Raw genomic sequence first — 13795 nt, 5'->3', positions numbered from 1 at the left:
CGCTATTTAGATATATTTTAAATTTAAATTAGCCAATTACTATGAGCTTTGCTCCTTACATTTCATGATAAAAAAAAAGCTACTTGGAAATTTCCTTCCCATTTGTTAGTCTTTTTTCTGATATTCTAATACCATTATACAAGTGTCTACCCCTTGTAAAGATGAAAATAAGATTTAAGATAAATAGCGCCATCATCGTTCAACTTTTCTTTAAAATGACAGTTTTACATACCATCAAACAACCGTGATATGACTGTTCGCATGATGACCCGGGATGATGACGCAATCGCATCATGTGGGATACCTGCCCGTGTATAGACGAATCCAACGAGCCAAGTCATGCATCATGGTCAGGATTTGGTCGGCCATTATTGGTCCCCCGCTTGCACAAAACAGGTGTTGTGAGTGCCCAATTGGGTGGATTAAACCCGCTTAAAATTCGATGTTAGATTCTTTTGTGTTGCAAACTCTCATCATTCTTTTGTCCAAGTGTAACAAGGGTGATAGAATGCAGTTTAAAATACCCTTCAAGGCCGCATCATTTCGTATTTTAGGTGAGATAGCTGGGTCCCCGTCGCGGCTATGGCTGCCATTGAGGTGTAGGAATGCGTGAAATTGGATTCGTCTATATGCTTTTGTAATTTTTTGATGGTACATTTTATGGTTAATAAGAACTCATTGGCTCAGTCGGTACCCAGTTGTCAACTGTTGACAACTAGCATTATTATTTTCAGAAAGTCTTAGGATACAACTGGTTTAGTCAACCTGTACTATGGGCCTTATAATAAATTCGATCGTAAAAAATGTCATTAACACACAAAATAAATCAATGTCATAGGATTGATGTTATAATCTACAAGTTTATTGCAACTTCGTCCAATTACAAAGAGACCAACAAAGGTTCAAATAAGTCATTGTTGAATAAATTATCAAATAAAATGTTTCTGTGCGTCATGTTTTGTGTTTTTAACCATATCGATTTTGTTTCTACAAAAAATACAAAGGTTGTTTTCTAAACTAATTTCTACACCATTATCGATAGTGCATAAGTTTACATAAAAGGTATGTTTTCCAAGTGATGCTATAACATTGTGAATATATTGTGCTATAAATAATTAGATATCCATGCGCAACGTGTGCTTTGCGTTTACCGTAATTCCTGGACTATAAGCCGCGCCTCAGTATTTTGAATATTATGAGCTTTTTAGCTAGATATATTTATTATCAAATAAGATAACATACTTTTCAATAACACTTTATGCGTCACTGCAAAGGTACATAAATTTCAATAGAAAGAAAAAATGACAAATTAAGCAAAAAATTGTATGTCTTTAAACAGTCAGGATTAGCAAAATGAGACGAGAAGTATGAGGATAAATTAGTTTGCTATTCAGAAATTTACAATGAAATGTAACGAACAACAAGAGATATTTACATTTTCAAGTTTAAATTGTGTAAATGAATTTATATTCAACTTTCAATTTAAATTTTGTTTTTAAAAATTTATGTTTACTTTCAGTTTTAACCAAAAACTGTGACCAATATTTTACTGTTCTTTTTTTACGACAAAAATAATTGCTTCATGACATGATAAGTGACTTGTTTATTTTATATCGTAATTTGATAAATGATTATCATTATAATGTCTATTATTTTAGTATATAAAACATTTGAATCTTTACAACATTTTTAACACAACATAATACTCGGAATGTCATGACCATTCCTAATGTTTATAGACCGTACCCGTACATTTTATTCACAACAAACGCCGAAGCGGCATAATATGACTTTGCTATAAAATGGTGTTTTGGACAATTCCAAGAATTGGAAGAATTATGTGCAAAATGCACCCTTAAAGCAAGGCAAAGGGAAGTCATCACAAACAAACATAAACTTTCCCGAAAATGTTACCATCTTTGTTACAAGGTTGTATTAAACTTTGCAGAAACTCAGTGAAATATAAACAAAGACGAACGGTCATGTCATTCCAATTATACAAAACACAGTTCAAAATGTGGGTAATTTTCTTCAAATACCCCATCTCCAGGACTGATATTTATTTTTGTACAGAATAAACTTCTTCCCCATGAGGCACAGAGCTGACATTATTTATTACACGGAATAAGGCAATATCCCCATACGGTTGACATTCCTTACTTTCCCCATAGAATATGAGGTCATGTTGTCACATTCAGACGGAACACTCTTTTCGGAACAAATTGTATTCCACATCCAATTTTTATCTATTTGATGATATGACCGGGTTTCATTCCGCTGAAAAAGTCACTTTCTTAGGGTATTTGCCGGAGTATTTGAAGATTATTACATAGAGCTCAATTAATACTTCTGTCGGTAAGCGACAGGTGATTGAATCTGAACCAATAAACGTGACCGTTCTTTCTATGTACCACATAGTACAACCCAGCTCATTGGTCAGCGACTAATAGTTCATCGCTACCGACAGGAGTATACATTTAGCTTGATTATATGTATTGGACAGTTTAGCTTGATTTGACCAGCTCCTCGTCCTTGGTACCGTGCTTGATTTGCCTGACGAATGCTGGGTAATCTAGCCAACCTTCATCGTCGAGGGGGGCGCCCTGGTACATTAGGTCGACTTCTTCTTTGTTGAGTCGATCACCCATTGTTGATAACATAGTTGTTAGACTGTAAGAATAAAAGAAATACACAAATTAAAATGTGGTCTCACTTTACAAATCAGGATTTCAATCTTGACATTTTCGATAAACGCAGATTCGACAGTTTGGAAAAACATATTATAATAAGCTATTCCAGAAAAAAAGATCCAGTGCTCATCCTTTGTAACAGATGAGCATTTATTTTAACTTGAATAGCTCAATATGGGATAGCATGATTTTGCATTAAGAATTTTGCTTGATTTGAGTTGAAACGGACATCTGGGATTTGAGAACCGGGGTTTTATGCCAAAAATATGACAGAGTTGCTATGCCTTACTGCTGCCCCTCTACAGCCTCGCTCCACACTCCGGGGCAAGAATGGTGGATATTAATTGCTTTTTGAGGATACGTTCATTATTTACCATTTGTGGTGTCACTGATTGTTATATTTACTCTGGCTTTCATGCCCTGCGGGGTTCTTCTACATTGGAACTCCATTAGTCTTTATTATGGGTGCCAGCGGCCACAGCTCTTCCGGGCTTGCGACTTTTATGTTTGGGTGAAGCGGGGCCGTTGTGAGGCTGTCGCGAGGCATGTCCGAGGTGTCCCCCACACATATACCATATAACTCGAACCCCTTGTTGTATGCCGAACATATGAAAATTTGTCTATTTGGCTAAATAAATGTTGACATTTATATAGCGCCTTTCACATGTATCAAAGCGCTTTACATTTATTCCGCTGCCATTAGAATATGTCAGCTGCCATACAATGCCCAAGGCATGCTCATACCTTTGGGCGGCGCTCAATGGACATTATTCCTAACAGCTCCCCATTTCACCCCTGGGTAGAGAGAGGCAATTGAGGTAAAGCAACTTGCCCAAGTGCACAACACGATGGCACCGCCGGAGTTCGAACTCGCAACCCTCCGATTGCGAGGTAGAGCCCGTACCGCTGCGCCACCGTGCCCTCACATTGTAGCCCTCGGAGTTGTCCTCGGGAGTTGTCCTCGGGAGTAGCCCTCGGGAGTTGTAAGTTTCTGAGGACGTCCTTGAATTTCAATATTTGTCTGGGCAGGGAAATCTATTTCAAAGTTTAAATGCAAAACCTGATTTTGTAAAAACTGGGCCCAAATGACCAAACCTCATATGAAACGATTTTGTCGTTTTGTGTGAGGCACACAAAACTGTTTAAAATTGCCAGGATTTATATAGAAAATGAGGTTTGTTATTTTGTTATTTACAGTTAATTTGGGAAGTATCAATTGGTGTGTACATAGGGACATTTTCTGCAAGTTGGCACACAAAAATAGAATTTGACCAAAATTGCACATAATGAAGTTTTGATATTAGGGCATAATTGAAGTTTTGCATTTGACTTTTGAAAATAACATAGGCGGTTGTTTGATGTGATCATTTATTAATGTTTCTAATAAAACATAACATATTTTTTAATTCTTGACCTTTAAAATACCAACAACTATCACACTAATATACACACATATTTTTTTTTAAATCTATTTTTGACTTAGCTTTTCTTTTCTTAAAATTATTAACCTCTTTCTGCCTTTTGTGGTAATTTTTATTCTATAAACTGTATTTGTGTGCAAATTGAGGGCGCTATTTACATATATTTTAATATAATTTAGCCCAATAATATAAGTTATTGCTTTCATTTCATGATAAATGTAGCTGTTTGAAAATTTCTTTGCTATATGCGTTACTCATTTTTATGGATTCTAAACATTGGATTTTGGATTCGAAGCAGAGGCAACACCACCATGAACAAGGACGAGGGGGCGTACAGACTTGATCGGATCTACGATCAGATCATCAATCGGCAAGCAACCCATGTGACGTCATCAAGACCAGTCACAAAGATTGCCGATAAGATCTAGAAACACTACCACTCACCACAACCAGAGTGAACATGATTCCTGACAGGAATCGAAATATTTCTAGTGAGTACCTAATTTTACTTACTTGGATCTGTCTTGAGAAAATTATTTACCAGTGTCATTTTTATGATGTTTTAACATGTTTAATGCCATTATACAAGTGTCTACCCCTTATACAGATGCAAACAATCATCAGTAGCGCCATCAGTGTTCAACGTTGCTTAAAAATGAACACAGTTCTATACATACCATCAAACAAGCATGCTAGGGTTTCCCCGCCCAGTGACGATTTGGATTTTCTTATCACTTCTCTTAATTATTTGTAAACATACAATTGAATCTGTTAGTTTGGCATTGAAAATAGACGATAAATTTATAAGGAGGGAAAGCGTGGCCTCATGGTTAGGGTAGGGCCCTACTTGCCTTTAGTGCATAAGGTCCCGGGTTCAATTCCAGGCGCTGGAGATTTGCTGTAATATTGACTCGGGGAATAAAGTCTGAATTAACTGCAAACCTTTGTAGATTAAATTCAGACTCTGCTCCCTCATGGTTCATTTTCATTTAGAATTGGATAAACGAATCATGAAAGTACTCCGTCCTTCGGAGGGGACGTAATAAGCCGTCCGTCCCGTGTACAGAGAGCCATACCTTTACAAGTATCTCGCAGTCAGTTTCGAAAAGAGTAGGCTGTTAACCCTTGACTGTTCCCAACCCGTCCCTGTGTTCAAATGGACCCCAATGGAAATAACCTTCAATAGAGGCTTATCCAGGGTTGTCAAACCCCGAACAAATCAATTCAAATAATAATAAAAAAACTTACTAGTCTTCTCCTATCTTCCCCGTGTTTTCTTCGTCAAATAACTTAAACGCGTTTAATATAGTATCCTCCGGATCCGTACCTGCAAAATAATAGAAATGTAATGAATGAAATGCTAACGATCATTAGGATTTTAAATTAGAACAATCAAATATGATTATAAATTATGCTCTTAAGATGCTCTTGCCAGAAGTATCATAAATAAGTCTCCCCTCCCACGTAAAATGCAGTAAAGTACAGGTTAAGAATTAAAGTGCATCATTGATGCGATTCACTTTACAATGGCAATCTGAAAGATCTTGAGATTACTGACAAACTTTACATTGTTTAATATTCAAATGGTAGACCGTAGCTCATACAGAATGTTGATAAATAATACCGTTAACGCACCCAGAGGTGCCACTCCGAAGTTTTGTTATTCCTAAGGGTCAATAGGCGTATTCTGTAAGGTTCGTTATTCTGAAGGGTTTGCGGTAAGGATCGTTACTCTAGAGGACCGTTAATCCGAAATTCGCAGTATGACCCTGCGAAAACAACGAACCTTCGGAGTATTTACCCGCCGGAATTACGAACCTTCGGAATAACGGCCTTTCGGAATAACGGTGCTTCAGAATAACGACACGACCCCGGCTACTAGGGTAATATAATTAATTGCAATAGAGTACAGAAGTGTGACCTCATAAAATTGTCTTTTTTGCATTTCAGCATTTTCATGACCATATTTGAGTAGAACATGATGAAAAACATCCACAGTCCAAATTTGGTGGGAATCGGATCACGAGGGCCCGAGATATGGTCGCATGAATACCTAATTAGCCCCCATCGAAATCAGTGTAAATTGGCCTGGTTCATAAATGTTGGGAACCAGGCTAATTTACACTGATTTCAATGGGGCTAATTAGGTATTCATGCGGCCATATATCTCGGGCCTTCATGATCCGATTCCCACCAAATTTGGACTGTGGATGTTTTTCATCATGCTCTACCGATACATGGTCATGAAAACGCTGACATGCAAAAAAAGTTTTCTGCGACGTCATCACTTCGGTACTCTATAGCGTCAACTTTCCTGGTTGCGGTGCCACGTGCAAAAACAATATATAAAACAACAAATAAAAGTCTAGCTCATGTTATGTAGGGGGTATTTCATTAACATTCGGTATAATATTTTTATGGTTTTAGCTACGGTCTATCTTTTATTCTTCTTTATTTGAATAATGTCGTTTTTAGCTTACCGTTTAACTTTTCACCAAATAAGGTTAGGAACATAGTGAAGTTAATGGGACCGGGCGCCTCCGCGACCATGACATCCAATTCTTCGCCTGTTGGGTTCTTACCTATAGAACACATTTAAAGAGGAAAACTTTCTTTAATTATTAGCAGAGATATCTTAAACAAAAGATAACAACGATAACATACAATACACCTACATTGTATTAATTAGTAATTCAATTTTGTAAACATTCTTTTACTATATTGTATTTTAAAATAATAATGTACTCGTGATATGATGATAATTTATCATGATGATAAATGAATGAAATATGGCATTGATAAGCGGATAAACCTGAACACTCTTTGTTTTGGATCGTACAAGGTCAAATCTTAAAATTCTCTGTTCATCAAAATTTACCAAATTTACACACAGGATTGCCTCAATACTCTACTCTAAACACATGTCAGTAGGCCTAACCAAGCAGTTGTCCAACTGACACAACAGCAAAATGCACTGATGATATGGAACAGCTGCCTGGACCACATTCGCAGTCCAATAATTGGCACCCAGCAAATGAAATCTGTGAGAATCGTTGAACAGATGATAATTTACACACCGGTGCTGCTGTCTGCTTTTCACGCACTTTCTTTAAGAAACGGGGCTTATTCTATACTATTTCACTTACTCTTTGGGTATTACTATCTGTGCAAGGAGCTCACAGATTGTCCAAAACTACATGTTACTCATTTAGGTATCAAATGGACGGTTAATTCTGCCCTCAATTAATGCAGGTGTCTTTGGGGTGTATATATGCATGGTCACTTAAGGTGGCTGTGTACTCTCAGACATGCATGTAGTAAAAGTGCAATAACTTTGTAATTATTCGCGCAAAACATATAAAAGTATACATTTTTATGAAGGCAAGACATCAATAAATCTTAATATAAATACAGATTTGGGGTAAAAACAACAATTTTGAAGAAAATCACAAAAGGTGAGTTTTTGGCAATATTTGTTAGGTACATCATAACAAAAAACACTCTTTCCAAAATATTTTATTTTGTTTTTAGCTCAATCTTGAGGCTCCATTCCAAAAACGGTTTTTTTTTTTTGATATTGGCCTTATTTTTTGAGATATTGACCATATAAGGCATCAAAATGAACTTTTTAAAATTCAAAAACGCCTATTTGCACAAAATGATGCCCAAAATCGGAAATAGACCAAAATATAAAAAAATGAGAAAACCCTTTCTTGAGTCGATCATGCTTTTTACGATGATCATATTTGCTTACCTATAGATGCTGTATTTATTGAGTTATCGTGTACCTAAATCGTCATTTTACCGAGAAAATGAACATTGAAATAATGGCCGTTGAAGTTTAAAGTGGTCACATTTTGCACTTTCATCGAATCTCACAGGAGAATGCGACAGTTTTCGTTTTTGTAACTTATATTACGTGAACATCGGGTAAATCCACAGCCCCTTGAGAAGTTTGAGCGAAATCCATTCATAACTTGATATTTAAATCGGGGAAAGAACTTGAAAAAACCCACATTTTATCAGCTAAAACGGAGCCATTTGACCACTAGGTTTTTGTGAAATCAGTGCTTCCGTGGTGTTTCCATAAGATGCGCCGCGCATGCAGATAAGCGTCGCGTATGCGTCGCGTATTTGTGCGTTAACAAATTGCGCGATACGCAACGCGATGAGTTGTTGCGCGCGTGTACCTTGCTGGTACAACAAAGATTTTCTTTCCTTTTCAATTTCAAACACGAGTGGAATAGTGAAATAAAATCCTTAAAATATTGCAGTTGGAGTTTACAAATCTGGATTTTCATTCCTTGTATTTATAAAAACATAACAAGGTACAAACATATCATAAAAACTCAATTTTGAGAAAGAAACAATGGCTAGAGTACACAGCCGCGTTAAACAGTTAGTTTAATTAACCGTCCATTTGTTGCCGAAATGAGTAACATGTAATTTTGGACATAAAGATGGTTCTGGCTTTAAGCACTCGTTTTATTCTCTAATCATCATAAATGAGATTTGAGAGGTGCGGGGTGTGTGTGCAGTGGCGATTTTTCACCCAGGGTGACAGAAAAAAGGGTAGAATTGTAAAAAAATGTTGAAAAATTGTGAATTATACATACAAAATTATGTGTTTTTATGTTAGTAGCGCCTATTATCCTTTTTTCTTTTTCTTTTTTTTTTTTGCTCTTCACTTTTTCAAACCATGCAAAAAAAAATTGGGTCAACAAATCACAACTTCCGTCGGTAAAAAATATTTCCGTCGGTACATTTACAAGTTGTGCCCCTCGGTTCCAAAATCTGGCTACGCCATTGTGTGTGTGGAGGGGGCGGGCAGCGCTGTAGCTTAACATTTATCGGTACTAGCCTGTCGGGTCGGCAACTTTAGCAGCTCAACATTGTGGCTTCCGAATGTATTAACAGTGGCGGCACCAGGATTTTTTTTCGGGTGGGGGCAAAATCGCCAAATTTTTATTATTATGAGCTATGGGGGAGGGTAAAGTTGAGGGGGTGGGGGCAAGATTTGTTGACAAGCCGCAGGCACTTACCCATGGAGGCCAACATGTCGTGGAGATCCTCCTTGTCGATGAAACCATCTCTGTTCTGATCAATCAGTGTGAAAGCCTATCAACAAAAGCATAATTCAAACACATTTTAGATGCGTAATAAATTAAAGACACTTTAGGGGATGTGCACAAATATTTCTATAGTTTATTTAAGGAATCCGATAGCAACGTTTGCACAGTATTTTGTGGGACCTGACAGCACATCAGACATATCGAATTGCATTCTGAATACGAGGAATGTCCTTCTGATATCAAATAATTTTGATTTGTTTGAAATTCGCGATATAATACAAATTTTATGGCAAATGATTAAAAATTGATCTTTTTGATATTTAGCAGTACTCGAAATAAAATTTAAAAATCGAATTATATGTGCTTAAAGTGTATGTAGGCCTAGCTGGGATGAAAAGCCGACCATCAATTGAAAATTTTGATCTTTCATATCAAAGATAATATATTTTCCCCCAAAATATTTTGTTTGGTGTTTTGGGAAGACAAATCTATATCTTCAGTACGAAAGGTCCAAATTTTCATATGATGGACGGGTTTTCATCCCAGCTACATGTATACACTATAAGTACATAGGCCTATCATTAGATCTATACAATTTAGTTCGAGGAGTGTTAAATTTCAAAAATATTAATTTTTAATCATTTGCCATAAAATGTGTAAGCCTATTATATCGCAAATTTCAAAAATCTAAATTATTTTATCTAAGTTTATCAATTGATAAGATTTGTGGATAGGGCCTATGCCTAGAGAGAGTTTAATAGCAGTTTCCGACAGTAATTAGCAAAGCACACACTACATTTTTACTAGGAATGGTAGATATAGGACTTCCGAGAAATCAGTTAGGACAACATAAGGAAAGGAGTGGCTTCAAAACTCGACCTCTGGTTGACCGGCAGTTGAACCGCGTTCCATTGTTTAGAACAATTGAAACAGGCTCCAACCCGACAGAAACAGCGGATGAGTTTTGAAGTCGTCCCTGATATGTATCCGAAGTGTAAACGCTATATAGCAAATAGTGAAATGCAATTTTCTGAAGAGGGAGGAAACTCACTTCTTTGAATTCCTGGATTTGTGCCTGGTCGAACATAGCGAAGACGTTGGAGGTAGCACGCTGTGCCCTCTTCTTACCTGCTCCCTTTCCTCCCTTCTTTGCTTTCTTGCTGGCCTGAAAGAGATCAAAAAATAATTATGTTTATATAACAATGAACAAATTATGTGTCAATAACGTTTATCCGTTTTTGAGGGGCAGGGTTGGCACTAATCTGCATTTAGGGGCCAATTTCTCCACTTGGACCCCCCCCCACACACACACCCCTTAAGAAATGAAAGTGTCCGTGGAGTGTGGACCCTTCTCAAGCTCAATTCACTTATTTTATTTCTTCGGTTTTTTTAAGTTCATTTTGTTGCCTTTAATATTTAAAAATTTTAAAATTTAAAAAAAAACGAGTCTCAAGATTAAACAAACATGAAAATCCAAATTTTGAACTAGGCCTATAGAATTTCTTTTTTAATGTTGTCATAAAAAATGAGGCAAAAATATGTTTGGTTTTTTTGTGTGATTTTTGTGCTTATAAAAATTTAGATTCCTTAATTCCTTGTCTTTCCACAAACGTGTGCTTTTGTACGTCGTGCGTACTAAGGCCAAACAAAATTAATACTTTGTCTCATATCACTTCTGACTTCAAAAACATAATGCGGAATGAGGCTTTAAGAAAAATTAAAACTTTGTCTTTGTTTGTTTTTTATCATTAGGCCTACATTAATCATTTAAATTGTACTTAAAGGAGGTATTTCGTGATCCTAGCATCCTCTTTTTATGGCATTTGTCAGTAGATTTCTACGAAAAAGGTTTATTCCCAAAATTTCAGTTGATTCTGATATTGTGTTTGCAAGTTATGCATGATTATGTGTATTACACTGCTCCATAGGCCACTGACGATATCTTTGCTAAACGAATTAATCTGCAAGAATTTTTTTGTACATAAACATTATGTAGCCAGAGGTTTCCAGTGGTATAAAAATCTCAACTCTTTTTGAGAAAAGTGGGGGATGAGGCGTGGTTCACGAAATGCCTATTTAACCGTATTTTATTATAGTTTTACTTGTATTTTATTAAATTTTTACATCATTTTATTTGATTTTTTTCCATATAATTAATAGTTATTGCAAAGCTGTACATGTATAGTATAGGTGTCCCAGTCATGATTATCATTACTTTAAACTTTAAGTCTGGATATTTGATACAGCTCGACCCGAGCAGGAGTCTCCAGATCTCTCATATTCCGACTCTGTGGAATGCTAAACATCCCGTCATCTCTTCGGCTGAGAGAGCTTCGAGTTAATTTACCACGACCCCGCTTAGATATGGTCTTGATATAGTATTTGACTTCTTGAAGATGCATTTTAGATTGTGGATTAATTTATAGTCATCCTGGTCATTAGTTTCATGATGAACTTCCGCTTCTTTAATTTGATCCATATCCATATAATTATGTATAAATAATTAGGTTAAACAAATTTCATAAACTGCGCACAAAAATTATATTTACCATGTTTACACTGGAAAAAACCCCATTTTTTTTAGATTAGACGCAATATCTTATTCAGCGCATTTTGACACCTCTTTGGGGCTGCATGCTACAAGTAAAGTTACAAGGATTTGAAAGGGCAAATTTATTAAAAAAAATAATGACTAACTGGCCTGGATTCCAACAATCAGACGTGACATTTTCTTCAGACAAAGTTTATTGCAAAAGTGTGTTTTGTTTACATAAACTTCTCTGTACTTTTCTCAACTTTAATTTATTTCATTTTTGTGCCCAGTTTATCAATTTGACATTATAAATTGTAGATCAGTTTGCCACATGATTAAAAATATGATATGAATATGATTTGCAAATCAGTATTACTTTGCTTGACGTATACCTCTCGGTGTATATTTGCAGTTAAAAGTCGTTTATGATGACATTCGTTATTTTACTTTTATTAATAATAGAACTAACAAAATATTGATAACACAACATTTTTTAACACATCAATGTGTGAATTCATGTGATCTTTTTAAAATTATATGTTCCATATGTGAAATCTCCCTCCCCATTTGACCAAAATTGCTAGTCTACTAAACAAAAGTAATAATAACCCGCTGATATATGTCATTTTTCGGCTCACCATAATTATTGCAGGCATTTGAATGATCAAAATCATATTATATTATTTCACTAAACAAAGCGAATATAACTCATCAGTATTCTATGTATAAAATTTACTAAATTCAATAATTGGACAAAAATGAATATGCTTCCTTGAACATCTCACGAACTTCTGTCAGTGAAGTTCATTATGGCGGTGTCAGATTACAAGTTGAAGTTCAGCATGGCCTTAATTAGAAACACACACCTCGCGGCTATTGGACCGATGTGGTATTCACCGTGAATGTCAACTTACATCCCTTTTTGATACGCTTAATTTGAATGTTTCACGACACTGTATTTCGGAGAATTTCAGAAAGAGAGGGAGAGAGAGAGAGAGAGAGAATGAGAGGAAAAAAGAGAGCGACAAGCCCGTGCGACAAGACGGGGAAGGAGCTAAAGTTTAGGTTTATGCTTCACCTGTAGGCATGGTAGAGTTAATTCTATTACAAATTTAAGCGATAGGCAAAGAAACATTTAACGTTCAATACCACACCACAAAAAATAGCATTTTTATAATGCATGTAGTTAATTAATACGCTATAACATGTGTATTTGACAGTTTCATTATCATATTCGTCAGTTAAGAAATTGTATAGTATAATCATACTTAGAGGAAATGCAATATTACATAATATAAATGTCAGTGGCGCGATTTATTTTTGCTACACGCCCAAACTGCTTTTCAAATTTAATTTTTCAAAGCTTAATTTGATTAGTAAGCTCAAAGCCTCAGGATTGCAAAGAAATTGTGAAAAAATGCGATAATTGTATTTGTAATTAATATTGTACTTTTAACATACACTAAGCATGTAGATGTTTGATTTCTAATGTCACTTTCAGCTTGTGCACCCCTGGACATTGCTCTCGCAGGAATGCCATGAATTCTACGTCACACAAACATGGCGCCCACAAAATAAGTTTAGATTGAACCGAAGTTTGTTTGAACACACGCGGTATATATATAGTTCGAAAAAGTATAATAATATATTATTATGCGTTCAAGTGCGAATACAAAGCATTAAATGAAATATATGATTTGAGACTTACAAATTATTAGATTATTAGATAAAAGAGAAATAGATATATTGATATTCCATCGCAGATCAGGAAATTGACAAGTTACACTGCAAAGATATTCACATTATTTTGTTGCATAAATATACTTTCAATTTTACACAAACAAAAACATCGTTACAATTTAGAATATTAAACGCACCGAATGAAAGTAATAATAGAAATAAAACTTACCATTTTGAGTCTGTTTTATTCCAAGTATTTTTCACAGAGAACAGAAATAGCCCTTGCTCTGAGGATCTCTTACGACAGCGAAAGGATGCTTAGGAAACAGAGATGGTTTTCGTCACAACCCATAACGGTACGAAGTTTATTAGACTCGTCAACTATTATCATAGGTAAAT

General features: G+C 35.7%; 1 protein-coding gene across 1 annotated transcript; it reads right to left on the bottom strand.

Moving 5' to 3' along the window:
- Positions 1-2149: 2149 nt before the first annotated feature.
- LOC140162993 (myosin regulatory light chain 12A-like) lies at positions 2150-13760 on the bottom strand. The gene is made up of 6 exons (XM_072186325.1): positions 13626-13760; positions 10235-10348; positions 9154-9229; positions 6592-6693; positions 5360-5438; positions 2150-2670 (listed from the first exon to the last, which is right to left on the bottom strand). Exons 1-6 carry the CDS (start codon positions 13626-13628, stop codon positions 2505-2507), a joined length of 540 nt encoding a protein of 179 aa, XP_072042426.1. The 5' UTR covers positions 13629-13760; the 3' UTR covers positions 2150-2504.
- Between the last annotated feature and the right edge of the window lie 35 nt (positions 13761-13795).

The sequence above is a fragment of the Amphiura filiformis genome, chromosome 10, assembly GCF_039555335.1.
Source record: "Amphiura filiformis chromosome 10, Afil_fr2py, whole genome shotgun sequence".
NCBI lineage: Eukaryota > Metazoa > Echinodermata > Ophiuroidea > Amphilepidida > Amphiuridae > Amphiura > Amphiura filiformis.
Note: the sequence above shows the minus strand (reverse complement) of the source record. Positions and strands in the feature narration are given on the sequence as shown.